The sequence below is a fragment of the Nomascus leucogenys genome, chromosome 16 (genome assembly GCF_006542625.1).
Source record: "Nomascus leucogenys isolate Asia chromosome 16, Asia_NLE_v1, whole genome shotgun sequence".
In the NCBI taxonomy this organism is placed as follows: Eukaryota; Metazoa; Chordata; class Mammalia; order Primates; family Hylobatidae; genus Nomascus; species Nomascus leucogenys.
Window position 1 is genome coordinate 30,763,598 of NC_044396.1, and position 27,435 is coordinate 30,791,032.

The 27,435-nt window shown below is 36.8% G+C and overlaps 1 protein-coding gene across 1 annotated transcript in view; it reads right to left on the reverse strand.

The window, feature by feature from the left end:
- The window catches only part of ZFHX4 (zinc finger homeobox 4), a 186,643-nt gene that overhangs the window by 29,721 nt on the left and 129,487 nt on the right, over positions 1–27,435 (reverse strand). The window contains exon 5 of the mRNA XM_030795128.1: positions 4,036–4,104. Coding sequence (XP_030650988.1) covers positions 4,036–4,104 — 69 coding nt within the window. The remainder of the gene's footprint in view (positions 1–4,035; positions 4,105–27,435) is intronic.

The following is a 27,435-nucleotide window of genomic DNA, read 5'->3' on the forward strand; positions in this document are numbered from 1 at the left end:
TTTTTTTTTTCTTTTTGGATTTCCCTCTCTACTAAATTATATTTATTATTCAACCCTCTCCAGTCTGGTTTCTGTCCATGTTAATTCCTCCTCTCAAAGTCACCAATGACTCCCATGCTAAGTTCAGTGGTTAATTCTCTGTATCTTACTTCACTTTCTTTGCTCAACCGATGTTACTCCTCCCTTCTTCTGGAAAATTGTGCCTCTCTTTGGATTTCATTGCATCAGGTAATTGTGATTTTCATCCTGCCTCTCTGAGAATTTCCTCTTATTCTCCTTTGCTGGGGCCTCCTCTATTAAACAACAACTAAATACTTGAGTGTCTCCAGTATTAGTACTAAGCCCTTTCTCAATCTACATTACCTCCCTAGATGATCTCATCCAGACTCATACCTTTATATTTTGTAACTCTACTGGATGTCCAAAAAGATTATCTAGTTTAGTATGCCAAAATCAGAGCTCTTGATGCTCCTCAACACATCTTACTCCATTTCCCCAACTTTACCATTGCCATTAACAATGCCACCACCCAGCACAAGCAAGAGTCATCCCTTAGTCTTCTCTTTCCCACTCATATGCATCCTATCCATCAGTAAATCATACTATTTCTACTTCCAAGATACCTAATGTATACTGAATCCATCTACTTTACATTTTCCCTGACAGTATCTTTAATCTCTTACCTATATTCCTGCAATGGTCATATGACTAGATAAGACTTATTCTTGTGTTCCTATAATTTATTCTGCACAACTCAATAAAATCAATCCATTCTCCTGCTTGAACCTTGTCATAGCTTACTATTTCACTTAGAATAACATAACAACTCCTTACTAGGCTGAAACAATTAAGCCCTTGCCTACTTTTCTGGCTGCATGTTATGCTACACTCCTCCCCATTCCCTCATCTTTCTCCCTGTTAGCTTTCTTTCTCTTCCTGGAATGGGACCAATTTTTTCCAAACTCTGAAGTATATTTTCCCAGACTCTGCATAATTGGCTCCTTTTCATTAACCAGGACTCGGCTCACTTGTCATTTCCTCAGAGAACTTCTCTGACTACTGCTCCTAAAGTAGCTGATGAGCTGTCACACAAGTAAGGTCCTCAGATTTTAGCAGAATCACTACCACCTGAGGGGCTTGCTGGATTCCACCTCCAGTGTTTCTGATTCAGTAGGCCTGGGTTGGAGCTCAGTAATTTGCATTCTTACAAGTTCCTAGGTTGCACTGATGCTGTTTGAAAGGGGACCACACTTCGAGAACCTCTGCTCTAACATATCACCTCTTTAACTTCCTTTATCACATTTATTGCAATCTGAAAATACTTTTTTGTTTAGAGATATTATCTAAATTGAGGGACTTCATCTGTCTTATTCACAATGTATGCTCAGCAGTCTGGCATATAGAAGATACTCACTAATGTTTTAAATAAAACTGATGATTTCTAATTTGACTATTTGTACAACTAAGTCTATGGTGTGATGTCATCAACTGAGATGGAGAAAAGAGGAGAACAAATAGTTTTGCAGAAAAGGAATTTCAATTTGGAATTTGTTGTATTTAGCCTCACTACAGAACATCTAGATGAAAACATCCAGAAGGTATGGGAATATCTAAGTCTGAAGATTCTCAGACTGATTGAAGTAATAATGTAGATTTTGATGTCTTTGTTTACAAAGCAATAAAGAAACTTATTGACAAGAAGTAATCTTTTTTTTAGCTTGAAATTTTTGCCATAACTCTTGATTTTTGCCATATCACTGCTGAGTCATTAATGAAATCTTTTCATTGGCTTGAGGTAGGGAAGGGAGAGTAGGTTTATTCTATTTCATATTAAATATGTTCTCTAGCTTTTTAGGAGAAAATGACATTTTAAAAAGTATTGATGAGACATGCATAGGTAAAGGTAAACTTAATTTTGAAGCTGGAATTTTTTACGAGGAATGTCCTGACTTTATATGGAAGGGATGTTTTCACTTGCAAAATTGTTTTTATTTTAAGTATTCGGACCTTCAGTAATCATTTATTGTTCTATATAGCACGTTATTATTCCAACTGGATAAATCTACAAACTGAAGTCGTATTTAAATAGCAGAAATATATAGCAGAAATAAATGAGGTGTGTTGTAGTAGTAGGAGTGAATTTCCTTTTAAATTATCAGAATATAATGCAGCTAAGAAGGTGTAACTGCCATTTTTTAACAAATATATATATATATATATATATATATATACACCAAAGCAAAAGGATTAGAGGATATGTTGACACGACTATACAAAATCCAATGAATTCAATAATTACCAAAAATAACTCCATCAACTAGGCTCTTTGACTTGTGAAAAATAATATCAAGCTTATTAATATATACTTTATATAAAACCTATAATTTTGGTGAAGTTTCATAGTGTATAAATATTGATGTGAAAAATTATTAGCAGAAAGTTTTAACTTATTCTTTAAGAAGCTACAAACATCCACAAAAAAAAAATAAATAAACGAGTCCAGACACAAACCTTGTATCCTTCAGAAACATTCACTCAAAATGGATTACAGACCTAACTGCAAAACACAAAACTATAAAACTCCTAGAAGATAACATAAGGGAAAATCTGGATGACTTTGGGTTTGGCAATAACTTTTTAGATACCACACTAAAGGCATAATCTATGAAAGAAAGAATTGATAAGTTGGACTTCATTAAAATTAAAATTTTTGCTCTTTGAAAGATACTGTTGGAAAATAATGAGACAAGCCACAGACAGGAATAAAAGATTTGGAAAATACATATCTGATAAAGGACTGTCATCTGAAATATACAAAGAACTCTTACAACCCTTACAAGCAAATAAACAACTCAATTAAAAAATTGGCCAAAGACCTTAACAGACACCACACCAAAGAAGATATACAGATGGCAAATAGGCATATGAAAGATTACATGTATGAAAAAATCCACATCACATGTCATCAGGGAAATGCAAATAAAAACAACAATGAGATACAACTACACACCTATGAGTATGGCCAAAATCCAGAACACTGACAACATCAAATGCTGCTGATGATGTGGGGCAACAGGAACTCTCATTCATTGCTGGTGGGAATGCAAAATGGTACAACCACTTTGGAAGACAGTTTGGTGGTTTCTTGCAAAACTACACATGCTCTTATCATACAGTCTAGTAATTGTACTCCTTGGCATTTATCAAAGGGAGTTGGAAATTTATGTCCACACAAAACCCTGGACACAGATGCTCATAGTAGTTTTATTTGTAATTGCCAAAACTTGGAATCAACCAAGATGTTCTCAGTAGGTGAATAAATAAACTGTGATATATCCAGACAATGATATATATATTATTCAGCACTAAAAGGAAATAAACTATCAAGCCATGTAAAGACATAGAGAAAACTTAAATGCATATTACCAAGTGAAAGAAGCCAATCTAAAAAAACTACATACTGTTTGATTCCAACTATATGACATTCTGGAAAAAGTCAAACTATAGAGACCATAAAGGATCACTGGTTTACAGGGGTCAAGGAGGCGGAAACAATGAATAGACTGGCACAGAAGACTTATAGGGAAATGAAACCCTTCTATATGATATTATAACGATGGATACATGTCATTATGCTTTTGTCCACACCCATAAAATGTACAACACCAAGAGTAATCCCTAATGAAAACTATTGTCTTCGAATGATAATGTTGTGTCAATACAGATTCATCATTGAACAAGTATACCACTCTGGTGGGGGGGCAGTGATAATGAAGGAGGCTATACACGTGTCAGGGGAGAGGGTATTGGGGAAATTTGCTGTAAACCTAAAACTGCTCTAAAATGTAAAGTCAATTTACATATACTTCCAATTATTGGATTTATTTTATTTTGCTTTTTACTTATTTGAATAAGGCATATGATCAGATCTAATTAGAGAAGTTCCAGAGAATGTTTATTACATCAATTATGAGAGTGACAAAAGCACTTCATTTAGGACAAGGAAATATTTTGAGAAGGAGTAGGAACCATTACCTGAGGTTGATCTCAACTGCTGCTCTGTAAGGTCATCATCACAAGTCCTGGCTCCCAGTGAGGCAGTTTCTGCAGAAGACATCAGAGTGAAAGGTAATCAGCATGCCATATCTAGCTCTCACATCATGGCTAATATCACAAGAACCCAAAATTTGGCAGTCAAGAGAGATAAGTAGCAGGTGAAACTCAGATGAGTCTCCAGCACACCTTATATCCTAGTGAGCAGCAGCTGGCAAAATGAGCCCAAGGAGTGATAGGAGTAGATTTAATTCTTAATTATTAGCAGCACAGAACAAACACACTGGTAGAAAAAATATGGGATCAGGAAAGGCTCATTATTATTTTTGTCATTGGACTATTTGGCCAAGCCTACATTTCATAGGATTGTGTGTTGTAGTGACAATAGCACATTACATAAATTATGAGCATACTTTTACTTCTCTGATAAGGTACCAAAAAGAAAAGAAAAAATCATTACTGTATATGACAGCTGATGTGCCAAAGCAAACATCAGGCACTGGAGGGGGCTCCTGAAGAATAAGTCCAAGTCATCAGCAAATCCACCTCTTTATTCTCATCTTTTATTTGAGCTTTAGAGCAAAAGTGCCAACAATGTCTTGGTTTACAACACTCAACACCAAACACAAATCATTATTGTCAACTAACTGCGTGATTCCTTTTTGCACCCTATTGTAGGGGAACCTATGGAATAAACAAAACAACTAGACTTCAGAAATTTCCTTCGACATCTCATTCCTTCTCCACACCAAGTCACCACCTGCTGTTGATTCCATTTTACCAAGTCTCTTGTCATGGGTGCTCTCTATTCCCTCGGTCTTCTTCTCTCTCCTGACCATTTCAGCAGCCTCTATAATCGTCTATATGCCTCAAATTCCCAGTCTTCCCAATCCAGTCCTTCATAAAATCTCAAGAGCTATCTTTTTAGAAGATAGAATCTTGAGTACAAATCATTTCTCCATCACTTCTAGGTATGGGTGAATTACTTAGCCTCACTAAACCTCAAGTCCCTCATGTGTAAAATGAAGATATAATTATGTAAATAGTAACAGTAATAGAAAATAATACAACGAAAGGTGCAACATGATATAGTCTTTAAAGTCTGAAAAGACCAGATGTTATCAAGAAGTTAAAAAAAATGGTCACATAATTCTTAACTGCCAAAGGGAATCATGTTTATTTACTATTTCTAGCAATAGCATCTCTGGTTGATTCTGAAGGCTTTAATTAAACAAATAATTAACCTTGAAAATAGAAGTGCATACCAAGGCACTATTATTGCATTTACTAATTGTTTTTCCTGCTGCGTATAAAACCTTTGGCCTTTAGCAGTAATCTATTTAAAAACAGTACAATCATAATAAACACTCAGTGCCCCCCCCACCAAAAAACCATTATGTTAAATTCATCATGAAAGAAAAAATTTATTCTCAGTCTTTACTTATAAATCCACGAGTAGCTCCCAAATAAATCACAGCCTTAATGGACATCCTATACGTCACTCAAGAAGTCCACCTTCTTTCTCTTGACAACTTCTTATGAAGTTATGCCTTGATCAACGTGGTTCCTTTGACCTTGAATACCTTTTTGTTCTTCCCCTGTGAGCCTCCTATTCTTCCCTCAGAACCAAAAGCACGTGAAACCTCTGTGCACCCGTGATGATTAGCTTACATGTATGTTTCAGCACTTATCATGATGTATTAATTTTTACATGGTCCAGGTATGTTTCCCCAATAAATTTCAAGTTGCTCAAATGCAGCTTTTCATTTCCCAGATTCTCAAGTAAGGACAGAGTAAGACATCAAAGTCGCCTAAGACGCTTTGATACAAACTACTAACCTACATCCTATATCCTAAAACAGATGGATCTGAAGATGAGAATTTTCTTGTAGCTTCCCAGAGCTTCAGGACTCTAAATTCAGAGCTCTGTCGACTATACCACAGATAATACAAATGCAGATAATACTCCCTGCCCTCTCTCTATATGTGTGTGTGTAAAAACCATTTCTCTTTTTTCTAGTGAAGAATCAACATAATTTATCAGATAATCTCTACCACTACCACCACATACACATTTCCACGTATATACAGACTTGTTCAAAATGAATGTCACTAGTACCTAGGTGACTTTGACCAAATGACTGCTATTCCTTAAAGATTAATGAAAATAAAAATAAAAGAACGACAAATTACTGAGTTCATATCTCTGCCAGGTACTGTGATAAGTTATTTGTATAGAAACCATCATGTAATCCTCACAATAACATAATGAGGCAATTATTAATCCTTCTTTTACAAATCAAGAAGCTAGAGCTTAAAGAGGTTAAAGTAATTTGCCTCAGGTCACAAAGTTAGACACCAATGGCCTGGAATGAAACCCTTGTCTGTCTGGTATAAAAGTCTGTCAAGGCCGGGCGCGGTGGCTCACGCTTGTAATCCCAGCACTTTGGGAGGCCGAGGCGGGCGGATCACGAGGTCAGGAGATCGAGACCACGGTGAAACCCCGTCTCTACTAAAAATACAAAAAATTAGCCGGGCGTGGTGGCGGGCACCTGTATTCCCAGCTACTCGGAGAGGCTGAGGCAGGAGAATGGCGTGAACCCGGGAGGCGGAGTTTGCAGTGAGCCGAGATTGCGCCACTGCACTCCAGCCTGGGCGGCAGAGCGAGACTCCGTCTCAAGAAAAAAAAAAAATAAAAAAAAAAATAAAAAAATAAAAAAAAAAGTCTGTCAAATTTTCAATGTATCTAGTTTTAATACCACACTATTTGGGAGCCTGTAAAGGTTTTCCCAGTCTTAGCAAAGGCCGGAAACCAAGTTGTGGGGAAAGCAACTTTTCTCTAGACCTGTGAAAATGCTGCTGTTTCATAACATATGTATGTTCCTTGAATATAAAATATAACCAAATAATAATTTGGTGCCATATTAAAGTTACTTCATTTGATAGTGATTTAATGAAATGTACAAAATGTCAAAATCAGAAACTGTTGTTTAATCTTAAAAATTAGGTCATGTGGCACTTAGAGACTGCTCCAATGAGAGTTACTTGTACAGATAATTTCATAAAGGAATGTTTAGATCCTCAATAATGTTTCTCTCTTCATACAAATAATATAAATATTTTAATAAAGGAGCTTTTAACTTACAAAATGAAATGATTAATCTATATTCTTCTGCCTGTGTAAAATGAAAATGTTTAAAACCTAGTAATGATACATAGTATCTTACAATATATCACTTTAATAACTGGTCTGTAATAACAAATCTGATTGCTGTTAACATGATTTGTCCCTTTTGCTGGTGATTTAATTAGATTACTAATTTGTGTTCTCCAGCACCTGAGCTTCCTTGTTTTAATAGTATTTAAAAAAAATGCCATTGACTTAGTTTATCCACTATTCTACTCTATCCTGTCAATTTGATGATAATCACACATTTGAAAATTATGCCAAATTACGCTATTTTTATTAACACAATGTGGGAGTAATCAACATCATTTTCTGTGGAATAGTGTATTGATCATCACAATCGCCATCAACAACAACATTTTACAGAATATCTGCTCTGTGCCAAGTACTGAATGATATCTTTATTTGTGTTATGACACCCATAGCAAGTGATGGAGCTGGGATTTGAACCCACACAGTTTTATTTCAGGGATAGTTCTCTTAACCACAATGATATATTGAACCATAGTTTTTAAATCCTACAAGTAGCTTTCCTTTTTTTTTTGATTCTGCGTTTATTTCTAGCATTCATTTTTGTCATTCTCACTCAGGCCTGAATTCTGCTAATCACCTATTTCTTTAGCTTAACCCAAATGGTTACATCTACAAAAACCAAGATTAATGCCAAAATGTTTAAGTTTCCCATTCCTTAAATGGAGTCTGGCTCTGTAACCCAGGCTGGAGTTCAGTGGCGCGATCTCGACTCACTACAACCTCCACCTCCTGGGCCCCGGTTCAAGAAGCAATTCTCCTGCCCCAGCTTCCTCAGTAGCTGGGATTACAGCCACGCACTACCATGCCCAGCTAATTTTTGTATTTTTAGGAGAGATAGGGCTTCATAATGTTGGCCAAACTGGTCTTGAACTCCTGACCACGTGATCTGCCCGCCTTGGCCTCCCAAAGTGCTGGAATTACAGGGGTGAACCACTGTGCCTGGCTGGTCAATTCCTTTTAATCGTAAGAATGAAAGTCCTCACGGCCCTCTCTCTCACTACCTTTTATTGCCACACTTACCCCTAAGCCTCTCCATAATGAGTCTCCAACTCATTACTCCTTTCTACCTTTTCCTTCCCTGTACAAGCAATATTTATTCTGGTAAGTAAACTGACAACTTTCAGGTATTTAATCTCAGTTCAAAAATCATCAAGTTCCCATCTGGCAAATCTTCTGCTCCTACCCGCCCCCTGCCCTGGCTAATTGGGGTAACAATTTTGCAAAACTATAATCCATACAAATCTCATGGCCAGGGAAATATTTGGAATTTTAATTTTTTAACAGTCTAAATATTTATGCAGAGAATTATAAGATTAAGATATGGGAATAAATTTAACCTGTACTACATGATTTCAACAGCCATGGGCAAAATTTGGGATGCATTCAGCACAAGTTTAGAGGCAACTGGAATTTTTAAAATAATGGATATATGTTCAAGTTGCCAAGCATAGTACTCATACTATTTGCCTACAAAACCTCCACATCTCACCTCCTCCCAATAATTTGCTAATGCATTAAACAATAAAGTATAGTACTATTCTTACAAAATGTTTCACACATAAAATAAAATATATACCACCAGAGTAAATATTAAGCCAACTGGTGTAAAATAGTAAAGGGAAAGAAAAACATTTTCTGTATTCCTATGCAGCATTATGAATCCCATGTTATTTTCATTTACAATAAGCCCTACTCTTACTTTTTTTTTACATTGCGGAAAAAGACTAAATTCTATGATAGAGTTCACAAGTGTCAAACAACCTTCACACCACAACCCTTCTAGCCATGCCTTTTGTGTTTTACTTTTGAAGCTTCTCCCACTTCTACTGGAGCTAATGTGACTAACTGTAAAAGGATATTTTAGAGCCTAAGAATATAATAAAAGATATTAACAGCATTCTAATTGTAAACTAATAAATTATCATTTTTGGAAACCTGTTAGGTGCTAGGCATGTATCCTGCATGTCCTTACTTCATCCTCACAGTAATCTGCAAGAGAAAAAAATCACCGTGTTTATGGAAGAGATGAGATATCAAAGCTCAGACAGTTTAACTTTTTCCAAAGGCACAGAGCAGCAGAAGTGAGATTTGAATAAGTATCTGACTCCAAAGCTCTGTACCTCCCCGCTGGACAGCACTGCCTTTGGGCAGCCCTCAGGACTCCTGGGCCAGGCAGCCTGAAAACTAAATTATTTTTCTCCTCAAAAAAAAAAAAAAAAAAATAGCTCACATCGCTTCAAAGCAAATTCATCATAACAAGCTTAATATTTAGAAGAATACATAAAATTCAACATTTATTATTATCTTAGTAGTTGATATTTTAACAATGCCCTCTGAACTTGTCTTGGCATTGCAAAAGTCAAGTCAGTGTGTTCAGATAAAGCAAGTTCACAATTCAAAATGATTTCAAGTGGTCTTCTCCATCCTTTTCCTATGCGGATACAAAGACTGCTCTTCTAAAAAGCTGAGCAACTGAGCATGCTACCAAATGGTTTTGAGTAACCAAGCAACATCATCTTTGTTGACCTGTAGTGCTTTCTCTTAAATTATTTCTTCCAGGCAGTAATAGATTGAAGTGCATTGGATGCTCCAGTGTTAATTATCTGAATGGGGCTGGATTTGTAATTTTTTTATTTTCTGGAAAAGTAAAGCTCCTTTGCCCTGCCCTGTCTGTTTTTACCCAGAAGTTATTTTTATATAGTAGGGGAGTACTATCTCCTGGGGCCTCCCCAGCCAGGAATTTGTGATCACTTCTTCCTGCTTCTTGAGTCATCTATGAACTCGGTGTAATGGGGCCTTGAAAGAATTTAATACGTTCCTGATATAAATTAGTTTCAATAAATTACTTATACATCTTCTTAATGTCTTATATTTTAAAGTGCTTTTATTAAAATGTTTTTTCTTAAATTTACTAATTCCTAATGTATTTCTCCATATAAGAATCTATTTCATTTCTGATTGTTTTGAAATTAAAAGATCAACCTTCTGTGAGGATAATTTCAGTATAAAATTGTGTTTCCATCTACCAACCAGTTGCTCAATTATCTAGATTTAAGTCCTTATAGCAGGGGTCCCTAACTCTGGGGCTGTGGATCGCTCCTGGTCCATGGCTTGTTAGGAACGGGCCACACTGCAGGAGGTGAGCTCCTGCAAGCAAGCGTTATCGCCTGAGCTCCACCTCGCGTCAGGTTAGAGGTAGCATTAGATTCTCATGGTAGCATGAACCCTATTATGAACTGCACATGCAAGGGATCTAGGTCGTGTACTCTTTGTGAGAATCTAATGCCTGATGATCTGAGGTGGAACGGTTTCATCCCCAAACCACCTACACCTGACCACTCCGTCTGTGGAAAAACTGTCTTCCGTGAAACCAGTTCCTGGTGCCAAAAAGGTTGGAGACCACTGCCTTATGGGATTCATCAAAATTTCTCTTTATTGTCTAGAACAAGTTTCATTCCTCAGCATACCGTGCTGGCTTTGCTAGGTTGCTCATCAGCATAGGAACTGATCCCTATCCATAAACTGATCCCTCTTCCACCCAATAACAGCCTCTGTTCATGCTGAGCACTGGCTAGTTATTTCAACTCTTTGCTTCCTATCTCAAAACCAGCTTTTATTTTATTGTGGTAAGAACACTAAACATGAGGTTTACTATCTTAACAAATGTTTATGTGCACAATATAGTATGGTTGCCTATAGGTATAATGTTGTGCAGCAGATGTCTAGAACTGACTCCTATTACTTAACTGAAACTTTATGTCCTTTGTTTATAACTCCCCATTTCTCCTACCCCTCAGTCCCTGGCAACCTCCATTCTACTCTTTGATTTATAAATTTGAACTATTTTAAGTACTTTAGACTGCTTTAGTGGAATCATACAATATTTCTCTTTTCATGATAGGGTTCATCCAATGTTGTCTCGTAGCTAGTTTTTAATTCATGAAAGCCTCTATTTTCTACTCCACAGTTACTAAGTTTTTCAAATAGCTGTATACTAGGTCAAAAGCCTTTTGAAACTATTTTTTACCAGAGAAGAAAAAAATAGTTATCCGGCAGTACTTCTTTATCTTTACTTCCTTTAACTCTTTCAAAGACTCCTTACAGGGTGGTATGGTTTGGATGTTTGTCCCCTCTGGAACTCATGTTGAAATGTGTTTCCCAGTGTTGGAGGTAGGGCCTGGTGGGAGGTGATTGGATCACGAGGGCAAATCCCTCATGAATGGCTTAGCACCATTCCCTTGGTGATAAGTGAGTTCTCACTCAGTTCATGCAAGATCTGGTTGTTTAAAAGAGTCTGGGACCTTCCCTTTCCCTCTCCCTTTTGATCCCACTCTTGCCATGTGGTGTGCCTGCTTTCCCTTTGCCTTCTGCCATGATTGGAAGCTTACTGAGGCCATCACCAAGAGCAGATACTGGTGCCATGCTTATACAGCCTACAGAACCATGAGCCAATTAAGCTTCTTTTCCTTATAGATTACTCTGCCTCAGATATTTCTTTATAGAGATGCAAAAACGGCCCGACATGCAAAGGTACCTTTACTCTCAAGCAAGCTGCATTTCTTTGGCTCAGTGATATTATTTGATTCTCGGAAGCTTCTATAACTTCTCTTACACTTTCATCTCAAAGACCTGTGATGATAGGTGCCTCCCTCTAAGACTGCACTGTTTTTAAATGACTACAATCATAGAGTTGAATCAATGTCACAAGTTTTTAAAAATGCTTTCTTGACTCTCTAATTTCATAATTCCCAAAATTTTATTTTCATCACAATGAGTTACTTGGGCATATTTCTTTGGAGACATTATCCATGAAACCATCATTCACTCTTGCTGTGAAGAATCAGAGAACATAACCCTGTGTTGAAATAATGGTCAATTCTTTCTTATCTGAGATTTATTCTTTTTACTTGAGAAGTTTGAGCGAGCAAAGATAAAAGGTGAAACATCAGTGACATAAAATTGCCAACTTCTGCTACAGCAACCCTGCCCTCAGAAATCTATGTTGTTCAAAGAAGTATTTCATTAGGAGAACGTTGGCTGCTCTTCGAGCAAGGAAGAAACGCCGTGGAGTTAAGAACCAAATCCAAATACATTTGGACCTGAATCCCAGCTCCACCAGTTTCTAGCTATTTGATACTGTCCAAGTTACTTAACCTCCCTGACATTCAGGATTCTATATGTGAAAGTGGAAACAGTAGTAAGTTTGTAGGATGGTATTAAGGAGCAAAGTTAATAAATACAAAGTGTGTAGTATTGAATAAGTAGTAGTTGTACTTATGTATAATTCTTCTCTGGCTTTGATCAATCCTGCCAAACACAGGTTACTCAAAGAAAAGACTATATCAATTTGGTACTATGGCTTTTTAGATTGTATTTATAAGTAATGTACTCTGTCCATCAGTTAAGTTAGTGTTTTAGGCCTTTAAAATATCACTATCATTTGTGCAGATATTTTGGAGCTAGCAAATGTTAACAAGACTAAACATCAATTTCTTAAGCATTGTGGTTTGAAAGTTTTTTTTTAAGTAAATCCCTAAGCAAATTTTACACATGCTGCAATAAAAGCAGTATGTGTATCAATTTGTAAAGGCTTGGCCTTTTACAAAAATCACAGTGAGGCTCGCAGTGACTCACTCCTGTAATCCCAGCACTTTGGGAGGCCTAAGCAGGAGGATCACCTGAGCCCAGGTGTTGGAGAGCAGCCTGGCAACAAAGTGAGACCCTGTCTCTACAAAACATAAAAATAATTAGCCAGGTAGAGTGGCACATGCCTGTAGTCCCAGCTAATCCAGAGGCTGAGGCAGGAGGATTGGTTGAGCCCAGGAGTTTGAGGTTACAGTGAGCTATACTCATACTACTGCACTCTAATCTCAGCATCAAAGTGAGACCCTGTCTCAAAAAATGAAAATAAAAATAAATAAAAGTTACCATAACTGAATATGAACTTTGAAGGACTGGTATTAATACACAAGTCAGACCTAGGTAGGTTTTTTCCTTGCAAAAGAAGGGATCTTCTGCTCCCCACACCAAACTTCCACCATCCACCTTCTGATAAGAGAAAAACTTGATGAGAAGTTACAATCTCAGAATATATAGGCCTACAAATGTGGCAGTCTGCAAAACTAAAAATTTTCATCTGTACACAAATATTGGATTTGAGTAATTTTCTAGATTATTCCCTATGTTGCAGTCATCTAAATCATATGCCTTACTGAACACACCATTAAGACACAAAACATTTATTTTTCTTGAAAACAATTCATAATGAAACCAAAGATAAATAATACTTTAGAGCTTTCACAAAGGCAGTGTTTAATAGGAAATGCATAAAATAAGAAGCTCAATAAGGAATGCTTTTCTTCAATCTGTAAAAATTTAAACTGATCTATTAATATGTTGGCACCAGTGTACTCATCTGTAAAATGGGGATACAATTACCTTCTTTCTTGCTATCACACCTAGTCACTGTAAGAATGAAATGTAAGTTGCTATCACCATCTCTAGGCACGCATGCAAAACAAATAAAAAAAATCTTGCTACTATACTTTCTAAATATTTAATGTTTATATATCCTGCCATGGAATGGATTGCTACTACTTATAATAAACTACCCTTTACAGTTATATACATGTGAGAAATTATTGCTTCTCATAGGTAGGGTATTTTGTGAATTATATATGGCCATAAAGGAAAATCCTGAGATAACTAGGTAATGTTTTTTACCAACATGATAATTGTTGAAATAAATTTGCCATTAACCTAAGATGCAGTAAAGTTTCCTAAATTCTATGTAAATAATCCTTGGCTTGGAATTTTCTGCATCTCATCACATTCAAAAAGGTCAAATTTATATAGTTATATACACCAAATTATACTTATGAGAACTAATCTAGGCAATGATGGATACAAACATAAGTGAAAGAAATCTGGGAAGGAAAAGTTAGTGAAAGTATTCATAGCCCCAGAAAAGGAAGATTAGAAAAGCTAGCTTGGAGCCAAGAATGAAAAATGTGCTATTGGAACCTGCCATGAATTTTCAAGACAATACTTATGCATATCCATGAAATGTTTATTTAATAAATCATTCATTAATGAGCAAACAGATTGATGAGATTTGGCACACTGCTCTCTTTGGACTGTGTGAGCAGTAGAAAAAAGGTTTCTGAGACATAGCCAATTTATTTTTTTCCTGTGCCTGGATGCATGTATTGGCAAAGAGTTCCTCGGATCTTGGCAGCATGGGGGTTTTAAGCAGAGGTGCCATGATCATATTTTCATCTGTGGGATGCCGTGCAGAGGATTAAATAGAGGAAGAGGTGTCTTGCTGTTAAAAAAAAAAGAGACACACTATAGCATCCATCACACTTCAAATTATAACTGTCTGGAAGAAATCATAGAGAAAGGTAGAACAGGCATTTCATTTGAGAGAAAAGAAATGTTAAAAAGTCCAAGATTAGGTCAAGAGAAAAGATGATAAGCTCAATTTTGAACATGAATTTGAGTAGAGAGATTTAGTAAACATATAAGTTTATGGGACTAGATCTTGGAAGAGAAAACTGAGTTGAATATATTTGAAAATGTTATTAACCAATGACTTGTGAGTAAATGACACTTCTTAGAATATATAGAGTATGGACGATGAAGGCTAAGGGCAAAACTCTAGGGAACAAAAATTAAGAAATTAAGTGACACTGAAGGATGACAAAAGATACTGAGAAAGAACAAAGAAGGGCTGGGAGTGGTGGCTCATGCCTGTAATCCTAGCACTTTAAGAGGCCAAGATGGGGGATCACTTGAGGCCAGAAGTTCAAGACCAGCCTGGTCAACACGGCAAGACCCCATCTCTAAAACAAATAAAAACAAAATTAGCCAGGCATGGTGGAGCACACTTGTAGTCCCAGTTACTCACGATGCTGAGGTGGGGAGGATCGCTTGAGCCCAGGAGCTTGAGGCTGCAGTGAGCTATGATCTTGCCACTGCAATAATGAGACCATCTCAAAAAAAAAAAAAAAAAAAAAAAAAGAGGCAGACACAGGATCGGGGAGTGATTGGTAAAATAGTGGCCAAAGGAAAAAAACCTTGGAATCACAAGTATAAAATTATACAGAGAAGTCAAGTAAAATAAGGTCATTGTCGATATTGTCAGAGATGATGGTGGCTTGGACCAAGGAGGCAGTAGAGAAACTGGTATATATTTTGAAAGAGCAGTAGATAGGACTTGCCAATGGGTCTAATGAGGAATGGGAGAAAATGAAAAGAATCAATGATTACTCCAATGTTTTTGGCCCAATAAATAAGAATTAAGATGCCATTTACTAAGATGAGGGAAAATGCAGGTGGAACAAGTTGGGAGTAAAAAGAAGGTCTGAATATGTTTAGTTTGAGAATTTTTGTTTATATATGCAAGTAAAGGTGTCAAGTAGGCAAGGGTATGAAGGGGTGTGTGTATGTGTGTGTATGTGGAGAGACAGGGACAGAAACAGAGAGAGATAGAGAAACAGAGAGCAAGTGGAGGGGAAGAGAGGGCAATGCATTAATGGTAGTTTAAGTTTTTGAGATGAGATCGAATGAGATAACCTAGAGAATGAGGGTCCATGATTGAGCCTGGGATTCACTCCTACACAAAGCATACCAAAGCTGGGGGCACTATAGCAGTCTACAACCAGATGCAAGAGCTGATTTATCATTGACAATATTTGGAAGTACCAGTACATGGTAAAAACAAAAATACAACAGGCCAACTTTTAGTCAGTTTTATTACTGTTTTTTCTTTATTTTAATTCCCTACAGGGAATGTATTGTTTTTATTGCCTGTGCTGAGGTGAAAGATTCCCACGATTTCCTCCCAAAACAAGGAAGCACCAATGAAGAAAATTTATCAGGAATGAGGTAGGAGAAAACCAAGAGAGAATGTGGTATAGACAGCCTAGTGAAAAAAAAAATCTCCAAAAGAAGGAAGAGGGCAGCTTGTTAAAAGCTGCTAGCTATTGTACTTAGGTGGACTAGGAATTGGTCATTAGGTTTGCCAAAGAACAGGTCAACAGAGTCCTTGATCGGAGCTTTTTAGTAGAGCGGTGTGAGTGCAAACACCTCCTGAACGTGGATAGAAAGGAAAAAGAAGATGAAAAAAATGGAGATGTCAAGTGTGGAAAATTCTCAGAAGAGTCTGCTGTAAAAATGACCAGAGAAATAGGGTGGTATCTGAAGGTAGATGTAACATTAGAGAGGGTTTTGTAAGTAGGGAGATACAGGGAAGGTTGAAATGATGATGAGAATGAACTAGTGGAAAGGGAAAAATTAATAATGCAGAAGAGAGTGAAGCAGTGACAGGTGTCATAGGATGGACCTAGGTGTAGATGTCTGAAAAACATTGAGGATGAAAGTCAAATTATCACAAAAGTCAATGAAATGGAGACTAGGGCTTATCATCCTGAAGCTGGAGATCAGGACTATGACAATAATTGGGAAGGAGAGTTGGCAGAGTAGGAAGGACAGAGAAAAGAGGCACCGAAATGGATGCAAACGATACAAGACAAGGACTAAAAAAGAGGTTCAGAAAGCAGAAGCCATTTGGTTTTAGCATATAATACACACCTATTGCCTGTTTGTGATACACAGTGACTGTAATCATTTTTGTTGCATAAAGATCTGGCTAGCAATCCTATCTAGCTATGAGCCAACACCACTACTTTTTCATTGTAGGTATCACGGAAGCTATAAGCAATAAAACTTACCAACAAAGATGAAAATCCCTGTGGAACATAAATACTTTCCTATTAAACTCTTAAGTTTTATGGCAATACTATCACACTATAATTTTTGTAATATTCCCGAGTTTGATCAGAAAAACTAAACTATATATATAATGCATATGGCACATGTATTTTAGGATTTTGGCACAAGATCATTAAAAGACCTCAAAAGTGTGTGGCAAATTGGTACTGTTTTCCACACACCCATTAAATTTGCTGTCATGACTAATCAGATAAAGCATGTCATAATCATCACTGGTGTAAAAGGTGACATATAGGCTGAAGTCACACTGCCATAAACATCTTATGATTCAAACAAAAAATAATTGTGCAAAAGAGCAAATACATCATTATAATACATGATAACAGCAAGTAGTAGGGGAAAATGAACTTAAGTATGAACAATTAATTCATAAATGATTACCAGAATTCAAAAGTACGAAAAGGTGCAAAATATATGGTAATCTGAAAAAAATCAAAAATGTATTTGGAAGGATGAGGATATTGCTGGTAAAGAAATTGAATTTTTAAAATCACTTATTTTTGTTTACTTCACATATACAAACTAGAAGTAAAAACATCTCTACTATGGTAAATAATTTCAGCCAAAGGCAGAATTCCCTTTGGGGGATTTTTAGCAATGCTGTTACTAGGACGTAGAAAGAATAGTCAAAGTACATTCACTGAAAAATGTAAGTAACATGGGAATAAACTGCATCTTTTATATGGCCAATATTTTTGTAATGTTCTCATACATTTTATATCTCTTTACTCTGATCCTCACTTTTGTCCTCAGAGGAAGCAGATGTTGTATCACCCCAAATACTCTAGAACTCTATTTCCAGAGCGAAGAAAACCAACCTCTAATTTGCCCAAGTTGCTTGCAAGGGTTGAAAATACACTGCTTTTTGCATACATTATTAATTGTTGGGAAGAATCTCTTATATATATCCACAAAATTAGAATGTAATAGGGTGAGGCCAAATGAAATATTGGAGAATCAGTTTTCATTTGTTCCACGACACCCCATCTTTCCTGTGATACCCGTGAAAGGGTTGCACAATACTTATAAGCTGGTGCTGGGACACTCTGTCTTCCTTCTTCCTGCCAAATGCATGGAGGTAATCCTGTCTCACCAAAAGTCCTATAGACAGGGACAAATGAACTTCTCCCCATTGTTCTCCCACAAGAGCGGCACCCACCACGAATGCTCCATTTCACCTCATGTCTAGTTCACCTAATGGCCTAGTTCTGGGTTTATTTATATTTACATATTCAAGGAGTATATATTGAACACTTACTAGGTGCAAGACACCCTGATAGTCCCATTATGGAAGTTCCAAAAGAAGAGTTTATAGCTATTTCTGTTTAATCAATCTTTTTATTTAGAAAGATATAAAAATGACTTACATTATTCCACATTCCATAAAATATTTCCACTTTATTCAGCATAAATGACATTAATAGGCTAACATAAGTTCTAAACGTTACAAATAAAACAGAGCCCCTAACACTGTTTTATTAAAACTACCAAAAGCCCATTAAAATCATGAGGAAAAACGAATACCTTTTTGTGAGTTTAAAAAACAAAAAAACAACAACAAAAAAAACCTTTATGAGCACATTACTTCCCCTCCCCTTCCCACACTAGTTTAAAGCATTTTGTCTGAAAGGGGAAAATGTAGTGCCTTACTATCAGGGCCCCTTCACCGTGCCTAATCAGCTGTGAAGTTTTCTACAGTCACCAAGCTTCAACCTTTAGTGGGACCCTGGCCTCCTCCTTCATTGCTTCTATTTAGTTGGCAAGTTTACTCTGGATTTCTTTTTTTTTTTTTTTTTTTTAGGCAAGGTCTCGCTGTGTCACCCAGGCTGGAGTGCAGTGTCATGAACATGGCTCACTGCAGCCTCAACGTCTTACGCTTAATGGATCCTCCTGCCTCCTGAATAGCTGGGACTACAGAAATGTGTCACCTTGCCTGGTTAATTTTTTAATTTTTATTTTTAGTAGAGACAAGGTCTCCCTATGTTGCCCAGGCTTGCTTAGTCTCAAATTCCTGGGCTCAAGTGATCTTCCTGCCTCAGCCTCCCAAAGTGCTGGCATTATAGGCGTGAACCACCGTGACTGTTCTAGATTCATTTTTAACGCTCTTTTCTATATGTTGGGCCCTACCTCAGTGTCAGCCTCCCAGTATGTTGACTGGCTTTGAATGAGCTCTCTGCCTCCAGTTCCTCTTGCTTCCTAAAACACCTCTTCAACAACACCATTCATACAATCAAAAGCTTTGGTACTTTCTTATTTTCTCCTTTATCAAATCCAAACTTCTTTGCTTGGCTTTCAAGGCATTCCATAACCTTAACTAGTTAATTTTTATTGCTTTCTCCTAAATGGTCATTAATAGTCTTTTAGTTTAGTTTCTTGCTTCTCCCGCAGTCTTATCAATTGTCTGTCATCTCTGAGTCTGCATCATGCCATTCCTCCTCTTAACCCTAAGGACAATGCCAAAATAAACAAGCAAATAAAGAAACACACAAAGAGAGAAATAAATAAAACCTTATTTCATTTTCCTTCCCTACTCAATTTTCATGTCCTCATACCTCCATCAGCCATATCAAATCCCAGTCTCAATGTTCCTCTAAACATTACTGAACTTGAATTCCCTCAAAATGTCCTAATTTACCTGGTTTATGGTGACAAGTTCATTGATTCTGTCCTCTAGGCAGCCTCTAAACTCCTTGAGGGCAGGGAACTTTCACTTTTCTATCTCTCACAGCCCCAGGCCAAATGCTAAACGCAGAGCTGTTGCTCAGTGGATTCCTTTCAAGTGATTTCTACAACCAATAATGGCAGTAATAGAAGAATCTTCCAGATACTAAAGAAGGGTCCTTTTCTCCACTTCATTCTGATTCTGATTCCAATTAATTTATCAAGTATTTGCCACATTTGCTATTAGATGCAAGTATCTGGTATTCTTGCTTAATGGGACAGGAGTTTAAAATCCAATTGAAATAGGCTAAAGAGGGAGACAAGTTCTTCACGGTTATATACCAGCTTTGTTAGCAATTCTTTCTCCTTTTCTCTCCCGATACACATTGTAGAAATAAGTTACCCTGCACCGTTTTCCTTTTCCTAGTCCCTTCTTGTTACTGGTTTGTGAATGTGTAAGTTGTATGCATTTAATTCTTTGAAGTCCAAACACATTCTTGCTTGAAAGAAAAGCTCTGGAGGATGAAATAAGAGTATACAATTATTGCAAAATGGTAATAAAATCACCTCCCCACACTTCCCTTGAGAACATGGTCAAGGAAGATCTGGCTGAGAGGGCTGAAACAGACTGTCAACTTGACTTTTAATTTTATGAACTATGAGAATTTGGACAAAAAAAATCTTCAAAGGGTCAATATCATTTCTACAAATGAGAAGAAGACTGAGTGTGAAAAGGCTGCTTTGAAGCAGGCTCGGAGGAAAAAAATCTTATGAGCAAGCATCAATAGTACTTTCTCAATTTCTCATTTTTTTTTTCTTTAAAGGGGATTTTATGTCTTTTAAGCACAGGAATTGCAGTTAAAAAGTATTTTATAACCCTTAAAATGAGAACATTTGCCTATTAAGCTCCAACAATCCACAATATTCTATCTGTAAAGCATGTCATTTGGCCTCCTGCTGTTTCATTTAACTTTAGCTGAACCTTTTTTTTAAAGTGTTTCCTAATCTACCCTAATTTGCTTAACCCCTGATCTGCCATTTCTCAAACTGTTTGTTTACATCTCACCGGAAATGTGTAACAGTTAACAAAGTGTTTTAAGAACTAGAAATAATGATAGAGTTAGACATTTTAATTCATAGCATAAAAGACATTTAAGGCAGGGCGCGGTGGCTCACGCCTGTAATCCCAGCACTTTGAGAGGCCAAGGCGGGCGGATCACCTGAGGTCAGGAGTTCCAGACTAGCCTGACCAACATAGAGAAACCATGTCTCTACTAAAAATACAAAAATTAGCCGGGCATGGTTGCAGGCGCCTGTAATCCCAATTACTCAGGAGGCTGAGGCATGAGAATTGCTTGAACCTAGGAGGCGGAGTTTGCAATGAGCCGAGATCGCGCCACTGCACTCCAGCCTGGGTGACAAGAGCAAGACTCTGTCTCAAAAAAAAAAAAAAAAAAAAAAAAAAAAAGACATTTAAATTAACACACATGCACTCACAGCTCAGTCACAGCTCCCTAGGTGGCAAGAGCCACATCTGGCTAGGAGCTCCTAAGATGAAAACAACCTTCTTGTGCCCTCAAGGAGCTTGACTCTGGAGAAGGAGACAAAAAAACCACCCACTATTATGAGAAGTGATATGCAGGTAATAGGAGCCAAATATTCTTGAGGCCAAAGAACCCAGAACAATCAACTTGGTGGGAGAGGGAAGAATCGGTGCAACATGTATCTTATCCTCTATTATGACATTTAAAAAAATGTTCTATCTAGGAGAAACAGTTTATAGACAAATGATAAAATAAGGACAATGTTCATCTTTTAAAACCTTCTATTCAACCTATATAAATAGCAAAATATGATACAAATAAATAAAGCAATGCTGAATTGGGAATTAGAAGCTCGGGTTGCACTATGAATTAGCTTTGTGACTTTGAGTCATGAAACTACAGGGAGCCTCTGCTTCCTCAGCTGTTAAATGAGGGGGTGGACCTAGGTGAGTTTTAAGGATCCTTTTGGCTTTCCCATTATCTGAACATCTGCAATTATTTTTGTCAAATTACAGGTACTAGCAACAAGGTTAACGACAAGACCTGATAAGACTGGACAATAATTCACCTTTACCTCATACATGTTACTTGTGAGTGCTATGGTTTGGATGTTTATGTCTCCCCCTAAATTCATATGTTGAAATCCTAGCCCCCCAAGGTAATGGTATTAAGAGGTGGGGCGTTTGGGTTTAGTGTCTTTATGGAAGAAATTGCAGGCCAGATGCAGTGGTTCAAGCCTATGATCTCAGAACTTTGGGAGACCAAGGCGAGAGAATTTCTGGAGCCCAGTAGTTCAAGACCAGCCTGGGCAACATAGTAAGACCCTATCTCTACAAAAAATAAAAAATTAGCCAGTCATGGTGGCACATGCCTGTAGTCCCAGTTATCCCAGAGGCTGAGGCAGGAGGATCACTTGAGCCCAGGATTTCGAGGCTACAGTGAGTCATGATCATGCCACTGCACTCCAGCCTGGGCAATAAAGCAAGACCCTGTCTCAAAAATGAATAAATAAATTTAAAAAAATAAAATGCAGAGTGATAGCTAATCCCTTCCACCATGTGAGGATACTGCAATAAGGTGCCATTTATGAGAAAGCGGGTCCTCACCAGACATCTAATTGGCTGGCACCTTGATCTTGGACTTCCCAGCCTGCAGAACTATAAGAAACAAACACCTGTTGTTTATAAGCTACACATTGTATGGTGTTTTGTTAGAGCAGCCCATACAGACTAAGACAGTGAGCTTATATTTACAACCTTCCTTTCTCACATTCCCTTTCACATTATTAGCCTTCTGGTCCTTTATATTTGCGTAACCCTTAATACTTTTCAAAGTATGTTCATATTCATTATCTCAAGTCTTCTGAGTAAATCCTCCACATTCTAACCATACTGCAAATAATTTCCCTCACTCTCTTGCTAGACCTACCTCTTATAATCTTATTCATTCTTATTTCATATTACTCTGCTTTATGCTTAACTCTTTTCCCCTTTCCTTTCTTCTAAAGGGACTAGATACATCATTTTCTGCCTCCTTTCCACCCTCTTTCTCCATTACAGGCTATTCTAAATCACTGAAGTGAATTTGTTTTGACTGAGTGCTTAAAGCTGAAACCTCAAAGAACAGAAGCACAAAGGTGACTCTGGATACTACTACTGTCAGTTTGATTTAGAGACCGTCTTTCTAAGATGGTTTCTTCAAAAATACAATGGCCCTAGGAAGCTCTGAAGTTAGGAGCTTGAATGAGGGGAAAAGAGGTTTGTCCGTGCAGGCAGGATGCTAGAGAGGCACAAGTCCCTCACTTGAATACATGGTCAGATTAGTGGAGTGCGGTTTCAGGGATGGCATTAAACACAGTAATGCCAAAGAGAGTGGCTCCATCTTTCAAAATGTAGTTTAGGTATGTATCAAACTATATTTTTCTAATTTTCTTTCAGCATTCTTAAGGAATAGCATTTGTTTTTCAAAAGTATTAGTAATCTAGTGGAAGTTATAGACCTTCTTCGTATAAAACTGTACATACGAATAATTTTGTAGACAATTACAAGAAGCCATGGAATTCCTGGGTCCATGGGTCTCAGGTTAATGAGCTTTGCACAGATAGCCTAAATAAGCTCTTTTGTGGATGTTACATAACTCTAAGAAAAGTAATCTCCATTCTCTTTTATCACATTGATGTAAAACTTTTTCATTTACCAGAAAACCAGGGATTAAGTCACCTAATTGCAACAGTCACAATGTTTTAGCTTCTTTTTCGTTTTTAATAATTATTAATGAGAATGTTGGTAGGGCAGGGTGGTATACACCTGTAATCCCAGCTGCTCAGGAGGCTGAAGTGACTGATCACTTGTGCCCAGGAGTTCAAGGATGCAGTGAGCCATGATTGCACCACTGCACTCCAGCCTGGGTGACAGTGTGCGACTCTGTCTCTAAAATCTTTTTTTTAAATAAAAAAAAGACAATGTTACGGAAGAATAGCATGATGCAGGTTATTGTCAAACTACATGGACATGTCTACATGAAGACAAATTAGCTCATCATTAATATAAAAGCAAAAAGAACTCCTCTTTTAAAGAAAAAAAGATTGCATTTTTTCCTGTAATATAAAGTCCAAAAGGAAGCTAATTTTTTAAATTGAAATAATCAAATGCTTTGGAATCATATGCTTACGTACTCCCAAGAAATGTTATTCTAAGAGCCCGGAAGTGCTAATGGGCCTCTCCAAACACTTAACTCTTACATAGAACACAGATTATTAAATATACAATGAATAACAACAGACAAATGTAACCTAGAGCATGTAGATTACCAGGAGAACATCCATTGTTTCTGTATTCTGGCTAGTTTCGGGCATAATCTTGAGAATTTCAGTCCTAGACAAAGAATATTTTCAAAAGGGCATAAAAGTTCCAGTATGCAAAGCAACTTCATAAAATGTAATATGTATTATACAAAAAGTAGGAAAAATTTTGATTTGAAAACCAAACTTAAGAGGAAGAAGAGATTTTAATCTTTCAGCTTGGTTTTTAAATAAAGTTGATTTCCAGACATCCTTTTTAATTCTCCAAAAATCTCAACCACAAATTTTATCACCTAAATACCTAAGAGAAATATGAAAACAATGAAAGATGATGATATTTTTGGCTCACTAACCTTTGTAAAGTTCTTTTTCTTCTTATAATAAACTTGTGAATATTCTCAATAAAAGAAAATTCTTACGAGACTGTACCGGGGAAAAAGGTGCCTTTAGAAAAGTTTAGGAAAATCCAGAAGTAGAAGAGATTGAAAACTAATAGTGTTTATTTCAAATCATTTGCTAAGAAACAGAGAGTTCTTACCCCTCCCCCAATAAATCCCAAAGTCAAGATTTTCTTACAAAATACAAAAGCACGTTAAAAAGAGTATAAAGAAACAAATTTTTAGAATTTTTACTTTTATACATATGTATATGATATTAGTAGCATTAAAGATCCTGAGAAAGGCCATGAAGCATTTTAAAACTTGAGGCTTTTAAATATCACGATAGTATATAATTCTTGCCTCACAGCTGCCACCACTATCTTAAACGTTCATAATAATAGTTACCATTTGCAAATATGTTAATAAAGCTTAACTGGCTCTTGAGAAAATTAATCTAGTTGAATGCCATCAAATACATTTTTAAAAAAACCATGAAACAACAAATTTTACCTGCAATTGTAAATTACATAATATGTTAGACAGAAAAACTCATTCACTGTATACCATGAATTCATTTTTTTCCTTACAATCTTTATGGAACCTAAAAATATAACTCTTTCCTTTCTTTAACTCATTGAAGTTAAAAGATGGAGATAAATGCTTAAAAATTACAGATTTTTGAGGGTACATATAAAATAAACATTTATGACTATTAGTTAACATGGATAAAAAGTAAAAATATCAATATTCATTTTCTGAAAAGCATATTTTCTGTTTCTTAAATTTGGCTTAATAATACCTAATGCTACTTACTGTATGAGAAATTTAAAACCTAAGTTTGTTAAATATACTTGTACTGAAATCCAACTAAAAGAAATAATGCCTGTTCTTTATTAGACAATATGTACAGAACTCAGAGTTCCACTGCTAAGGTTGAGAGTGCACAACTCAACTCATTACAAGTCTAAAAGTTTCATGAGTTTCACCCCAGGTATCACAAGCTAAAATTCCAGGCCTCTGTGTCATTCCCTGAAACATCTGCAACAGAATTTAAAATTCTTGATAAATGAGACAAGCAAAAGCATTTACTTAATTAGATTTTTAAAGCATATTTATTAACTCAATGAAGTAAATCAATGAAAAGTTTTATACCAAAAAGCAACGTACAAACATACAATACAACTTAATCTTTCATTTAGAAGTTGATGCCCTAGATGTTTTTTACTTAATGCAATTGTAAACATGATTTTCGTAATTTTGGCTCAATTAAATACAAGCTCATGCTAAAAATAATTAACTCATAAAATTAAATTATTTTAAAGCAATTGAGATAGGTGTGTTCTTGACCTTGATGGGGTTTTCTGTTTCTTATAATCTACAAGGAATCCAAAATACAATCTACAACTTTTTTTTTTTTTTTTTGAGACGGAGTTTCACTCTTGTTGCCCAGGCTGGAGTGCAATGGCGGGATCTCGGCTCACAGCAACCTCCGCCTCCTGGGTTCAAGCCATTCTCCTGCCTCAGCCTCCGGAGTAGCTAGGATTACAGGCATGCACCACCACTCCCGGCCACAATCTATAACTTTGTATACGTATGTATAACCTAATAACCTAATGCATAGAAGCATCTGATTATATGTTTATCTGGAGTAATCTGTTTTGGTGTCTTTCCTGCCAAACCACCTCTGGTGTTTTAAGCAGGGCAATGACAGCATACACCTTCTTGTTATTATTTATGTACAGAAGGCCAAACCAAATGTCTGGGTGGGTCTCCAAACACATAAAATCAGTAGTTTTTTTTTCCATCCACAGGACCCAATTACATTTAAATAAACTAACTCCTAGTGAAAGATTGGCTCTAACAGAGAATACCACACAACCACAGACACTGAAATGAAATCACAGTCATAAGTATAGAAGCCACCAACAGATTGTTAAAAATAGTCTGTAGTACATCCTCATACACACATGGACAGTCAAATAATGCACATTAGTTATGAAAAGAAACTGCTCCTTTTCTTTCTACGAGGTGCATCCTTCGTGAAGATTTCCTAATTTTAAAAGTTTTCTGTCTCAGGCTAAATGTGTAAAAATACCAGCAGGGGCCCTAAGGGCTCCTCTCCTCACAGAGGCAGAAAGACTGTCATGTGGGGCTCTGGCTTTAAATGGGTGGATCCTTTAGCTGATCCTGGAGTGGCAGAGACTGACAAATGTGGGAAAGTCCTTAGCTGTGAGATGAGGGTTTAGCTTGTGGGCTCTTGGTCAACTGAAAGGTTGCATTCAATGTAAATTATAGGACTGCTCTTTAGATATATGCTGCTTCCCACTAGGTGAAAGTCAAGCAGAGCGTCACGCTCATTCAGAGATGGCCTGGTGGTAGCTTCTTAGCAAGGAGGGGAAGCGAGGCAGCCATAAGCAATTATTATCGCCATCTCTGAAGGACAGAAAGGAAGGAAGGAAACATTTTTATAGAGACCTATATTAAATTTCCTTTTTAAAGTGCCTCTATGTATTTCTCGTTCCAATTTATATGAAAAAAATATTAGTTTTAAAACTACAACAGAACTGGCAGTAAATATACCCGCAACAATTGTTCTTTTATTAAATATTTATTGAAATAAATTCCTGTGCTTTCTCATTTTTCTTCTTCTGGTTCCAATATTTATTTACAGCTGATTATTAACATCTGCCAGTGTAACGGTTTCATCCATACAGAAGCCGAAGGGTAAAAAAGTCACACACACCCTTCTAACGTGACCTGTAGTTAGACAGAAAACAGTTTTCCCAGTCACTGCTTGGCTTCCTGTCTGTGACCTCTGAAAAGCATTGGAGGCCAGGGTTAATGGCCTTTCCAATCTCTGTGATAAGAATTCATTTTGTTCTATTACCAGCAGTTATCTGAGGAGCCTGCTGCATCACTTCAGCAGGGTTCAATCAATGAGAGGACCTAATGAAGTAACCAGCTGTAGCTCTATTTCCCTGG